The sequence below is a fragment of the Ipomoea nil genome, unplaced genomic scaffold, assembly GCF_001879475.1.
Source record: "Ipomoea nil cultivar Tokyo-kokei standard unplaced genomic scaffold, Asagao_1.1 scaffold3069, whole genome shotgun sequence".
Lineage (NCBI taxonomy): Eukaryota > Viridiplantae > Streptophyta > Magnoliopsida > Solanales > Convolvulaceae > Ipomoea > Ipomoea nil.
Genome location: NW_017619497.1, coordinates 9,994,949 through 10,008,429, shown reverse-complemented (window position 1 = coordinate 10,008,429; position 13,481 = coordinate 9,994,949). Strand labels below are relative to the sequence as shown.

Below are 13,481 nucleotides of genomic sequence, written 5' to 3'. Positions count from 1 at the left end.
ATTTAAATGCGGAAGCACAAATAAGATAGAACTTACTTGTTCGGTTGGAGATGTAATCTTTACCTTAATATATGGAGACTAGAAAACTTAGAGACTTGAAACAGTTAATAATCACTAGAGTTTTCCTGGGTATTTATAGATGTGATGAGAAATCCTCTTTCAAATGAATAGGTAACTTCCTTTAGGAATAGAAATCCCTTTAGGGATGTGAAATCTCCTTTTAGGAAAACTCATAACCTTTTTCCATTATACATCTTTAACCCTTATAAATTTAAATTTTAACAGGAAGAGAGGAAGAGAAAACCCCATAACCTTTTTCCATTATACATCTTTTAACCCTTATAAATTTAAATTTTAACAGAAGGAGATGGGAAAAAAACACATAACCTAAGTCAAGATTATTCTTGTACAACTTGACGTGCAAAACGTGCGTTAGAGGCGCCCAGCATGGCGCGTAACCATGCCTATTGTTTTTTTGGTCATAATTGCTTTTTTTTTTGTTCTTTATCTCCCTTTTTTTATTATCTCTCTCCCCTCTCTCCTAGTTGGCATGGCAAAAAAAACTTAAAAAAAATCATAACTAATGAGGTTGCTCTCATAATAATAACTAGAATATTATAAGATATAGGAAACATGCAAAAAGTGATTATATTTTTACATAATTAGTTTGTCAAATCATATATATACAATCACGAATTTATAAAATCTAATTCGCACTCCCACTTGTGTAATATAATACAAAAAGGTCCCTAATTTTTTTAATACATTAGGTTTATTGGCTTATTTCAGATTAATTCGAAGCCCGATCTTCCAAAACGTTGTTCAAGAGCCACCAGAAAAGGTAAATCGCGAGTCAACTCCAATTATATGTCTCCCATTATATGTACACTATGCTCAAACATGTTTTTACCACTAGAACAAGACTTTAGGGTGATCATTAAACCAGCTAAAAAAATAAAAGAATCTCTAGTTGGTCCTTAAAGAGATCAGAGGGATACATGTGGAAATGCTCATGTCAATTTAAATCAAGTGATGAATGCATACACTAAACTACTTTTCTACCATCTATCCCACTTTGACACACCATGAAATGAAGGCCAAATTTTCCCACTTTTGTGTCCGATGTTTCATGTTTTCCTCCAAAAATGTGTGATGTTCCCGACAAAAATGGACGATGTTAAGGTCAAATATGGATCTCCGATCCATCTTCCTCCGATCCATAATAACCCTTTTCTCCCCCATTCGATCTTCATCACCATCAAGCTCAAGTGGTAAGCATGGCTGCTACCACCATTCTAAGCCGCACCGTGGGGTGCTTTTTCTTCCTCGTGCTCGCCTCCTTCTCTGCATCTTCTCTGGCTTTAACCAACGCCGAGGTAGAATACATCTCCCGCCGGCAGCTCCTCAACTTCGGCAACGGCGACATCCCCGACGATTTCGAGATCGTCGTCGACCCGAAGCTGAAGTTCGCCAACGACCGGCAGAAGAAAGCCTTCGTGGCGCTGCACGCGTGGAAAGAAGCCATTTATTCCGACCCGAAGAAGACGACGGCGAACTGGGTCGGCACCGATGTCTGTTCCTACAACGGCGTTTTCTGCGACCACGCGCTCGACGACCCCAAGTCGTGGGTGGTCGCCGGGATCGACCTTAATCAAGCCGACATCGCCGGCCACCTCCCCGTCGAGATCGGACTCTTAACCGACGTCGCCGTCATCCACCTCAACTCCAACCGCATCTGCGGCATCGTCCCTATCAGCATCAACAAGTTGAAGCTCTTATACGAGCTCGATCTGAGCAATAACCGTTTCGTGGGCCCCTTCCCGGAAATCGTGCTGGAACTAAACCTTAAATACCTCGATTTACGCTTCAACGATTTCGAAGGGAAACTCCCGCCGGCATTATTCGACAAGAACATCGACGTCATTAACCTAAACAATAACCGCTTCGAGTCCGAACTCCCCGAGAATTTCGGCAATTCTTCCGCCTCGTTAATCGTCCTCGCTAACAACAAATTCAGCGGATGCGTTCCGGCGAGCATTAGCACTGGCAGAATGGCCGACAGCCTGGAAGAGCTGTTAATGTTGAACAATGATTTCTCCGGCTGTTTGCCGGAGGAAATCACGCACCTCAAGAGTGTGACGTTGTTTGATATGCAAAGCAATAAGTTGACCGGAGATTTGCCGGCGGGGCTTGAGTACATGAAGAACGTGCAAAGCATCGTGCTTTCCGACAACATGTTCAGCGGGAAAGTTCCCTACAACCTCTGCACGCTGCCGGGGCTGAAGAACCTGTCGCTCGCCAACAATTTCTTCGACCAGGAAGATGAGGCGTGCGTGCCGCCGCGGGATGGGATTGAGATTAATGATTCCGGGAACTGTTTGGTCGGGCGGCCGGGGCAGAGGTCGGAGAGTGAATGCCAGAAGGTTTTGAGTACACCGGTTGACTGCAGTAAAACCGGTTGTAGAAAACCCCAGGAGGCGGCGCCGCCAACGTTAACGCCGGAGCCAAATGCTCCGACGCCTGTGGCGGAAACTGAAGATTCCGGGGAGTCGCCGGAGCCCTATAACCCACCAATCTATCTCCCTCCAGCTCCCGGCCAGGAGCCACCTGCAATACAGCCGGAATCCCCGCTGCCGCTCTCACCGGAACCAATCTCTATTGTCCCAAGTGCGGCCCCCATTAGCGAGACACCAGAAGTTCCAATTCCGAGTGCTCCAGAAGGCGAGGGGCCGGCACTCGCGCCGGAAGTTCCATTCTTTACACCGGATGCTCCAGAATCTAGCCCGCCGTCGCTGGCACCGGAACCTGAATCTACGCCGGAAACACCTGAATCTTCTACGCCAACATTTGATGATCAAACGGGGACACCACCACTTCCACCGGAGGGTTCTATGACTCTTTCCCCGACTTCTGAGCCGCCGGAATCTACTTCTCCGCCGCCCTTTGCGGACGTTAAAATTCCTCCTAACTTGGGGTACATATACGCTTCACCGCCACCCCCAATCTTCAAAGGCTATTAATTGAGTGGGCGTGATGATACGTTTCTATATCTTTAGCACCATTTTAGATTGAAAAACAAACAACGAAATTACCATGCAGAAATATATCCTTAGTATAGTGTTGTACCAGTAGATCAGAACTTAATTGTCAGCATATTTTGGCTTTCTGGAGAATTCTTGTGTAGTTGTGTGTAACTGTATTGTACCCATTGCATAAAGTTTCTTCTGAAACGTAAAGAAATACAAATAGCATTTCCATTCCCCTTTCACTTTGGTGAAGCATCCCATTTGGAACTGATAGATAGATAGGTAGCTAAGAAGTGCTGACTGTCAAGTTCGAGTGTCATGTTAGACTGTTTGCTAGGTGGTATCGACCAGATACTCATTATTAGTATTTATTTTTATATAATCCTATGGATTGTGTTGCGTCGCACTCAATTGCATAAGTTGTAAAAGAAACAAGAAACTAAAGAAACAATTTTTAATTAATTAAAAAAAAGAACAAACAAACAAACAAGCTAAGAAGTAATCATCAACCAATGATAGTTAATCTGACATTGGGCTGCTTCTAAATTATGTTTATTTCATTTAAATGTCAACTCTCGTAAGGTCTTATATGGTTTATTACAAACTTAAAGTCAATGACTATAAGGCCAATTGTTATATTATGGACTAGAGTCGACCCTGGTCTAATACAATTAATTTATATTTATAATACAAAGAATTTATGTTCATATATAATACAAGATACACATAAACACAATATAATGAACATAAATTTTGTGTATTATGAAGTTAAATTCTGTGTATTGGATCAAGGTCTACACTGCAATGTGGATCCTTATCCACTATATAATTTGCCTAAGGCCTGGTAATCTGGTATACCTAACAAAGAAAGAAACGAAGAAATGGAGAAGAAGAGGAAGTGTTGGATTCCTTCTTTTCTCTGTCTGGTTTTCCTTCTTCATTCTTCTGCAAGTGCAACAACAACATCTGCAGGTGGGCCGAAACCGGGTAGACAAAACCAGCAATTCGTGCTTGTTCACGGGGCCTGTCATGGAGCTTGGTCCTGGTACAAGCTACTGGGACTGCTGAGATCCTCAGGCCACAACGCCACGGCCGTGGACTTGGGCGCAGCCGGCATCAACCCGAAGGGTGTTCTTGAACTCCGGCGCCAAGCTGATTACTTTAGGCCGTTGATGGAGTTCATGGCCTCTGTTCCTGCTGGCCGGAAACAGGTGATCCTGGTGGCTCATAGCCTGGGTGGACTTGCGGTTTCTAAAGCCATGGAGGAGTTCCCGGAGAAGATTTCTGTTGCTGTTTTCGTCACTGCTCTTATGCCTGGACCATCTCTAAATGCCACCACTGTCATGAGAGAGGTACTCTTATTATAGTTACATATCATATACTCCATCCGTCCCATTTTATGTGTTTGATTCGGTTACCGAGGCTGGAGTGAAGTTATTTTTAATTCAATCTTTCATAATATTAAGTTTAGTATTAGTATACAAAATTTATATATTTAGAAACTACACTAAAAGTACTATTAAACACAAAAAATCAAATTTAAAAATGAATAAAAAATATTAAAGAAAATAAACAAGGAAGAAAGAGTTGGTTTGACCAATGGATAGTAAGTAGGACAGATAAAATGGGACAGATGGAGTAATTCTTATCCACTAGCTTCTTGGTTTGTACTGATCAATTATGGACAACTTAGATTGATTTATCTTTTTTATGGTCTTTTATCGGTTAAGGTCACAAGATGAGGTTTATCTAGTATACAGATAGTATATGCATGTTTCACTTGTCACTCCAAAATAAATGAATAATGTTAGTTTTCAATACCAAGTTTTTTTTTTTAATGATGAGGGACACCCGCACCATTACCCCATGGTGTGTATTAAGTAAATTCTATCTTGTGACCATAATGATAAAGTATCACAAGAAATAAAACTTAGCTTGTCCATAACTGATTGTCTCAGATACCAAGTTTTTCAATCATTGAAAAAAGAGATGATGTCTAACATGTATAGTAGTCGATAATAACTACATAACATATTTCACAACCCAAAAGTGGTCAAAATGTCATATTTAATAAAAAGAAAAACTTTACGTTTTCAACCCTTTTTTTGGTGATAAAACATGAGGAGTTCTTTAGCTGTAACAAATGTTTGATCTTAACCTTTTTGAAGACAAACAGGGGGAATGCGTCTCAGCTAGATAATCTCTTTACATTTGACAATGGACTCAACAATCCTCCCACAACCTTCATCTTTGGTCCAAACTACTTAGCAGCTAACCTTTATCAGTTAAGTCCGATTGAGGTAAGCATATATAAACTCATAAACTAACACTGATCCAACTAACATACTTCATAACCTTAATAAAAACCCTAATTTTCATCCACTTTAATGATGTTTAATTTGATCGGCTTGTCGTCGTAGGATTTGGCTTTGGCAAGTACAGTGTTAAGGCCAATACATCTATACAGCGAGAAAGAGGTGTCGAAGGAGATGGTGCTGTCTGATAAACAGTATGGGTCAGTTAAGAGAGTGTTCATCATTTCTGGGCAAGATAAGGTGGTGAGAAAGGAATTTCAAGAATGGATGATTAAGAAGAACCCTCCAGATGAAGTGAAAGAGGTGTTGGGATCAGATCACATGGTGATGATGTCTAAGCCATTTCAGCTTTTTCATCTTCTTCAAAAGATTGCTCACAGCCATTCTTGAAAACCCTACTAATCTTCAAGAAAATTTACACTCATATATACATTCATATGTAATAACGTTCATGCATTGTGTACATGCATGGTGAAACAGCTTAAAATGGGAATCCCAGAGAATACAGGGCTACTTTGCAATTTGCATGCCTCTATTTCCTCAGAATATTTCCATTTCTCTCTTGATTCTTGTTTTAAGGTAAAAGTAAAAACAACAGTACTCTATTGAACAGCAAGTTCAATAAAGCACTAAGCAATGCAGTTAAAGGTTAAAAAAAAAAAAAAAAAAAAAAAAAACATACCATAGCAGAAGAAACCCAAAACAAATTGAACAGCAAAAAGGGCGAAAGAGGAAATGGAGTTTGTTGTACAATTACAAAAGAGAAAGTCAAGTATGGATTATGAAAGCAGTACAGTGATGTTTTATATAAGATGCCACAGAGAGAAAATGAACATTACACGAGAACAAAAGCATGAAAGAAAACAAGCAGTTGAAAAGGCCATGGGGTGGGGGATGAGTCTGTCCTGTAATATTCACACCAAAGAGAGACTGGCAATAGATTCAAAGTATAGAGCAGTGCGGGTATTGTATGTTGTGTTCACCCAGCTGTCCTGTGCACATCTCACATTGCGTATACTATCTCTCCACTGCTCTCAATGTCGAGGTCAGGGTCGCTCTCCAAGTCTTCTTCCATGTCATCGTCGATGTCTAAGCTTCCGGTAAGATAATTGTTGAGGCTGTTAGTCCCGGCAGCTGGAATGGTGGCCTCCGCTATTATCTGCATGATTTCATCAATGCTCTGCATCGGTTGATCTGGCTCCTCGAACTGGTTATTGGTTGTATTGTCATCCATGAGGTCCGCAGGGAGGTTCTTCAGGAACCACTCGTGATTCTTGATTTCAGGAATGGATATCCTCTGTTTTAAGGCAAACGTTGCACGAGTAAAAATACAAAATTAATAGTAAATTCCCGGTGAAATGGAAAGCTCACGAGAAAAAGAAGTTGAGAACCTCAATGGACTAGGGTGAAATAGGTCATTGTAGAGAGTGAGTACTAACAAACCTGTGTAGGATCAGCTACAAAGATCCTTGAGATCAGATGACGGCATTCTGGGGAGATGTGAACATAATCTGGTATTGAGTACTGAACATTCAAGATTCGCTGCACCAAAAGGGCTATATATTTTCAGTTAAGACATTCAACCAACTATAGGTACACAGGAACAACAGAGCATAAAGAGCTACCTGTATTGTCTTCCTGAAGTTTTTCGGCTCATCAGGGTGCTCAAAAGGGTAAGCACCAACTAGCATTACGTACAAGGTGACCCCACAAGACCACACATCTGCAATCTGTAACAATACCAACATTTTCAAGAATAGTATCTACTATATAAACAATAGGGGTATATGACAAAGTTATAGGATAAATTTAAACCATGGGGATCTTAATTCTCACCTTGCCATCATATTCTTTCTTCAGCAACACTTCAGGTGCAATGTATGCAGGAGTTCCAACAGTTGACTTCGGTTGTGAATGCAGCACCGAAGACTGAAAAAAATCAGAGTAAAACTAGTGATTAGAGATATAAATGATATGTCAACAAAGAACAATGGAATAACGGGAGAGATAAAATAAATTGATTTATTGTAGACCTCAATAGCTATTAGCCTATTACTATCTCCTAAGTAATTTATAGGATTGAGATACAATGAGTTATCCTATATGAATAAATGTTATGAACAAATACTAACTACCATGCTGTAGTTGGTTGTATAAAATAAAATATCAATCTAGAATATGTAGCAGTATAAAAAATTTATCCCATGTGGATCTAAGGTGTAAAAGGAACAAAGTCACCCAATACCTTTGAATATCCAAAATCACATATCTTTAGACGTGGTGCTGGGCTCCCATCCAGTAATGTGTTTTCCAATTTCAAGTCTCGGTGGCATACTTGCTACATAACAAATAATAGTTTTAGAATAGAACTATAGAATCCCATAAGTATATATTCCCAATTAACATCACATTTCTCAGGGAAGAGATTTTCTTTAAGTACCATTGAATGACAATAGCTGACCCCTGATATTAGTTGCTGAAAGAAAAACCGTGCCTGCAATCCAGTTATTGCTAATGCACTAATTAAAAAAACAAAAAATAAAAAGCAAAAATCAAGTGACAAGACAAATTTTTTAATGCATTTAATAAAAACCTCATCCTCGCTGAATCGACCAGCATTGCAAATCCGCTCAAACAGCTCTCCACCAGATGCATATTCCATTACAATAGCCAAATGAGTCGGTGTCAATATGACCTAGAACATAAGTTGAAAAGAATAGCAGTATAATTAATCAAGTATTAACAACCGAATGTAAAGGAAAATAGAAATAAACTTTGACATGGACTTACTTCCTTAAATCTGACAATGTTGGGATGCCTTAATGATCTGTGGTTTATAATTTCTCTCTGCACATTTTCATCAATCTACAAGCATGCATGTAAAAGAAAACAAACTAAAATCAATCAGTTCCATAAATCCAAAAGGCAAACCAGTCTACAAATCTCCAATTCTAATAAATTGTGATAGAAATTGATTAGCATCATTCACTTCGAAAATCTACTGTTGCAAGGGAAAAAAATTTATAATTTTCATACATTAAAGATCATAGTCCTCTTAAACAATGCCACTTTCTCTTTAAAGCTTCCATCCAATAAAAGGATGTATATGAAAACAGCTTTAAGCTCTCCAATCACAATCACAAAATATCATATTCAACATTTAAAACTTTGTTGTACAAGCTACAAGCTCTTGAACCTAGAGTCAAGGAGTTAAAAAGAAACTACTGTTTTTCTTCTGACTTCCCCAATGGTTTATTCGTGACATTCAGAGGTTTCTCTTGAAAATCAATACCAATGTCCAAGGAAACCAACCTATACACAGTTCTGGTTTCGTTCCCATTCAATCAAATTTTAACCGGAAATAAATAGCCAAAATTTCTCACAGTACATTATGGCGCGCAGAGATTTGAAGTCAAATTCGAACAACTAGAATAACTGAAACAGGAAACCAGAAGACTAACCTTCTCACCTCTCTCGATATACTTGACAGCGACGAGCTCGTTAGTCTGCCTATCCCTCATGAGCCTCGCAACACCGAAGTTCCCGGAACCGATGTCCCGGACGAGCTCGTACCGGTCGCTATCGTGCATGATCGGCACATCCATCCCCGGTCCCACCGTCACAGCCGTACGATCCATCTCCTCAGTTTTCTCCTCCCTTGGTTCAGCAACAAGCACGCACTGGCATTATCATCAACCGCCTTAAAAATTGCCCTAAATCCTCACCACCATCCCCCAACTAAACCCTAAAACCAAATAAATACGTTCAAAACCGCACCAAAACAATATATCTCAAACAATTAAGGAGAAATTGAAGCTCACCACAACGTGGCGAGAGCTTAATCACAGGATTGACGTCGAACAGTTGGTTGAAGATGACAGAGATGAAGCTGAAGTCCGTGAAGTCTCAACAAACTCGATCAGCAAATTTCCAGCTACTCCTTAGGGCTTCTGTACTGTGAATCTCCTCACCACATCATCACCTATATATGCACACCTATAGATGTAGAAAGAGAGAGAGCTCGTGAAGTAAGCTTCTTTGCTCTGCCTTTTTTGCTTTCAGCTAACTCTTTCTTTCGGCTTCCAGAACAGATACAGATTTTTTTTTTTATTTTTTTTTATTTTGCAATACAGTTTTTTAAGCTGGTCCAAAATTAGTAAGTGTGTTTATTAAAAGACATTAATAGTTATCACAAACCTACTAAAAACTTGCGTATTTATTATAAAAACTCGAGTTACTATTTTTCAAGATGTTGTAGAAGGCACTGTGCTAGTCGGGTGTTCGAGGGCGCCTAGCACATAGATTGGCTCTGTTTTTGTGACTGAGTAATTTAAGTATATTGTCTATATTTTTTCCACTTAGAAATAGAAGTTATTAGACTGTTATAATATCTTAAACTAGTCAAATGCATATGTTAGATGGTTAATTGATTACATGGTTAGAGAAATATAGAAGAAGAGTAGCTGAGCAAGCAAAAAAAACCAGTCGACCGAGTTTAGCGCCAACTCGATAGAATTATGTGCTCAATTCGGCCGAGTTAGGTGACTAATTCGACGTCTAGATCACCTAGTCGACCGACTAAAAGTCGCTTAAAGCTGAAATTGCCTCGGCTTAAGGACGCATAGCGTCTAGATCGATTTTTACAATAATGTTATTTCGTAGCTGACTAAAATTCACTTCTAATGATGTTTAATTAATTGTTGAAGCTTCCATATTTTAAGGCGTATGTCAATTTGATTGTGACAAGTGAGCTTAAATTCGTCTCATTCAATAAGCAAATAATAGTAATTTGATAAATTTTGTATTTTAGTCTTTAAAAATATAATAACTATACATTGATATATTATTCCTTTAAAATGAGATGGCATGATTACCTTCACTATTCATATTTCAACCTCAAAAGATGTTTAAATTTAAATAGTTATGATTATTTTGTTCATTGATTGACCATTAATATAAACGCTCATCGAGTGTTTAATAATTTCCTATTGTTGTTTTAAAGAAAAATATATAAAAGTGTACATTTAAGATTCATGTTAACTTAATTGTATTAATTTGTCAGTGTAAAATACATCATTAAAAATTTTGTAATCAAATATATGACTATATTTGGTGATGAGCTATACCTACCCGATTAGTTGAGTAGCTTGATTGGCACCTATAGGTAAACCTAACTGATGAAAAGTAAGCAATTACGTATGATAAGAAAAAGAAGAGCGTTCAAAGTTAGAAGTCAAGAAAAAAAAAACAAAAACAATAAAACAAAAGAAGATGAAAAGGAGAATGTTCAAAGTTAGAAGTCTCTCAACTGATTGATCTTACCCAATTAGTTGAGTAGCATGACTTACGCATATGGGTAAACCTAGTTGATGAAAGGTAAGCAATTACGTACAATAAGAAAAAGGAGAACGTTCAAATTTAGAAGTCTGAAAAAAAAAAAAAAGGAGAGCGTTCAAAGTTAGAAGTCTCTCAACTTATCGATCCTACCCAATTAGTTGAGTAGCCCGATTTACGCCTATGGGTAAACCTAGCTGATGAAAGGTAAGCAATTACGTATAATAAGAAAAATGAGAGCGTTCAAAGTTAGAAGTCTTGAAATCTCTCAACTGAATGATTAAAGGAGAGCATTTAAAGTTAGAAGTCACGAAAACTCTCAACTGAATGATTAAAGGAGAGCCTTCAAAGTTAGAAATCTCGAAATCTCTCAACTGAATGATTAAATGAGAGCGTTCAAAGTTAAAAGTCTCGAAACCTCTCAACTGAATGATTAAATGAGAGCGTTCAAAGTTAAAAGTCTCGAAATCTCTCAACTGAATGATTAAATGAGAGCGTTCAAAGTTAGATCTCGAAATCTCTCAACTGAATGATTAAATGAGAGCGTTCAAAGTTAGATCTCGAAATCTCTCAACTGAATGATTAAAGGAGAATGTTCAAAGTTAGAAGTCTCAAAATCTCTCAACTGAGTGATTAAAGGAGAGCGTTCAAAGTTAGAAGTCTCAAAATCTCTCAACTGAATGATTAAAGGAGAGCGTTCAAAGTTAGAAGTCTCGAAATCTCTCAACTGAACGATTAAAGGAGAGCGTTGAAAGTTAGAAGTCTCGAAATCTCTCAATTGAATGATTAAAGGAGAGCATTCAAAGTTAGAAGTCTCAAAATCTTTTCATTTGGAAGAGTCATTTCCTGTCACTGGATCACATGGTTGTGTAAATTTAATTGAGGTAATTTATTTAGCAAGAGCCAAGAGATGGGGAAAATGGGTGGATAAGGTTTTGCGGAGCACGAGAAAGCAGCCAAGTGGTGGGGTATGATTCGGTGGCGTATGGAGAGTGAGGTTAGTGTAGAGGGTAAGGTTCGGGTGCTGACAGGATATGATAAGCACTTCCCAATTATTAAGAGAGTTGACATGATGTGTGGCCATGATTGGTTGACCAATGAGGCAATGCTGTATATGACCCATACAAATCAATTGCCCACAGCCCCACCACCATTTATTTTATTTATTTATTTTTTTTTTTGTTTGGGGTTGAAGGGTTACCTTACACCATAGGGTAATCATCTAATAATTTTTATATGAATAATCATACTTGGTAAAATCTTGTTGACATTTTTAGCTTGTAATCCATACCCCCTTACATAAGTATTTAAGCTTAATGGTTTGGTATTTAAGCAATCATTTAAAAAAAAATAATGACTAAAAAATCTATTATTCCCATTATATTTACAAAATTAATTTTAAAATCTTTCTTGTGAGATTTTCTCCATTAAGGAGATTTTATGAGTTTTTGATGATGTAGATGATAGAGATAGATGGTTTAATTTGTTTGCTAATTTATTATGTAACAATTTGTAAAAGACACTCAATCAAAAAAAGTGTTAACAAGAATCTATGTTTTATTGACTTAAAAGTTTCTTCGAGATTTTTTGTAATGACATATAACATGTAGATTTCATAATTTCAATAAAAGAATATGTTGAAAAATGATTGTTAGTTTGGGCCTATTATGGGCCGGAATACTTTTGAACAAGATGAACAATAACTTATGGATCTTGAGCTTGGAGCAATTGGCACGTTGGAACTTGAAAGCATATCAAACTTATGGGCCAGCCCATGTTCCGCAAAAGCGATGGCCATAAACTATAAATCATATCAAACTTATATTTCTCAACTAACCTACAGGCCCACAAAGAAGAGTATCTGTTCAAACATACTTTTTCAATCTACTAAAACATAAAGAAGAGTTAATATTCACACATTGAGGTTCAAACCTGAACTTCTCATTTGAGGGTCCATAACTATGCGGCTCGACCACAAAGCCTTGGCAAATAGTTGTACATTATTATTCACAAAAACAGTTAAATTCATATTTCACTTTTTGGTCATGGTAGAATTCGGACCCAACTTAAGGTGTCCTCATTGCTATCACTCTAAAAGCTGATGAAGAAGGTAAATTGCAAGATGCGCTTCCATTCACCTACATGTTTATAAATGCTTATACACTAATATTTACAACAAAGTTAAATTCATACTTCATTGTTTGGTTATTGGTAGGATTTGAACTCAACTTAAAGGACTCTCACTGTTCATATCTAGAGACCTGGTGAAGGAAGTAAATTATAAAATACGCATCAATTAACTTATAAGCAAACAAATATTTGTATATTAGTGTTCACAACAAAGTCGAATTAAAACATATAATTCAAATCTTACATATTACACCTGTGAACAAAACAACATTTTAAATTGATTAATCAGTTGAAGTATACTGAGTAGTTGTTTAAATGCTAGGTTGTTAAAATCAGGATGTTCAAGAGCATGACAGACAAAAAGTAGGATGAAACAAACAGTTGACACATGTAGCATGAGGTGGCAGAAGTTTGCATCATTCAATGTTGGACAGGACGAAAGAAAGAAAGAATGGAGGGAGATGGGCATATGATGATGAACTTGTCATCACGTGAAAGATGCTTTGGAGTGATGGGTATTATATATTGTGTCTGTCTTCTTCGTCCATGGAATCTTATTTGGATCCCCAATGAATTTAAGTGACGCAGAGGTCGTTTCACAACCGACGATTCCTAGCTTACATTATTTACGAATCTTATCAAACAAACTACGACGACAGGTCGGAGGTTTTGTCAT

General features: G+C 37.9%; 3 protein-coding genes across 5 annotated transcripts; 2 read left to right on the top strand and 1 right to left on the bottom strand.

Moving 5' to 3' along the window:
- Positions 1–1,069: 1,069 nt before the first annotated feature.
- LOC109165731 (leucine-rich repeat extensin-like protein 4) lies at positions 1,070–3,259 on the top strand. The gene has a single exon (XM_019314636.1). It carries the CDS (start codon positions 1,278–1,280, stop codon positions 3,018–3,020), a length of 1,743 nt encoding a protein of 580 aa, XP_019170181.1. The 5' UTR covers positions 1,070–1,277; the 3' UTR covers positions 3,021–3,259.
- A 635-nt stretch (positions 3,260–3,894) lies between these two features.
- LOC109165732 (salicylic acid-binding protein 2-like) lies at positions 3,895–5,846 on the top strand. The gene is made up of 3 exons (XM_019314637.1): positions 3,895–4,378; positions 5,195–5,326; positions 5,447–5,846. The coding sequence occupies exons 1-3, from the start codon at positions 3,908–3,910 to the stop codon at positions 5,729–5,731; spliced, it is 888 nt and encodes a 295-aa protein (XP_019170182.1). The 5' UTR covers positions 3,895–3,907; the 3' UTR covers positions 5,732–5,846.
- Positions 5,847–6,062: 216 nt separating this feature from the next.
- LOC109165801 (serine/threonine-protein kinase SRK2E) lies at positions 6,063–9,431 on the bottom strand. Of its 3 annotated transcripts, none has more exons than XM_019314739.1 (10): positions 9,163–9,431; positions 8,803–9,086; positions 8,132–8,206; positions 7,935–8,036; positions 7,782–7,835; positions 7,587–7,679; positions 7,178–7,270; positions 6,967–7,071; positions 6,785–6,883; positions 6,063–6,638 (listed from the first exon to the last, which is right to left on the bottom strand). In XM_019314739.1, exons 2-10 carry the CDS (start codon positions 8,977–8,979, stop codon positions 6,345–6,347), a joined length of 1,092 nt encoding a protein of 363 aa, XP_019170284.1. In that variant the 5' UTR covers positions 8,980–9,086; positions 9,163–9,431; the 3' UTR covers positions 6,063–6,344. The 3 variants fall into 3 exon arrangements, with proteins under 3 accessions (XP_019170284.1, XP_019170285.1, XP_019170286.1); XM_019314740.1 differs by having other exon boundaries at positions 8,803–9,079; XM_019314741.1 differs by having other exon boundaries at positions 8,803–9,021.
- Between the last annotated feature and the right edge of the window lie 4,050 nt (positions 9,432–13,481).

Coding starts and splice junctions, on each gene's coding strand:
- LOC109165731 (XM_019314636.1), top strand. CDS start 1,278: ATGGCTGCTACCACCATTCTAAGCCGCACCGTGGGGTGCTTTTTCTTC.
- LOC109165732 (XM_019314637.1), top strand. CDS start 3,908: ATGGAGAAGAAGAGGAAGTGTTGGATTCCTTCTTTTCTCTGTCTGGTT. Junction 4,379..5,194: donor CCACCACTGTCATGAGAGAG/GTACTCTTATTA, acceptor ACCTTTTTGAAG/ACAAACAGGGGGAATGCGTC. Junction 5,327..5,446: donor ATCAGTTAAGTCCGATTGAG/GTAAGCATATAT, acceptor TTGTCGTCGTAG/GATTTGGCTTTGGCAAGTAC.
- LOC109165801 (XM_019314739.1), bottom strand. CDS start 8,979: ATGGATCGTACGGCTGTGACGGTGGGACCGGGGATGGATGTGCCGATC. Junction 8,207..8,802: donor ATATCGAGAGAGGTGAGAAG/GTTAGTCTTCTG, acceptor GCATGCTTGTAG/ATTGATGAAAATGTGCAGAG. Junction 7,680..7,781: donor TCAGCTATTGTCATTCAATG/GTACTTAAAGAA, acceptor TTTGTTATGTAG/CAAGTATGCCACCGAGACTT.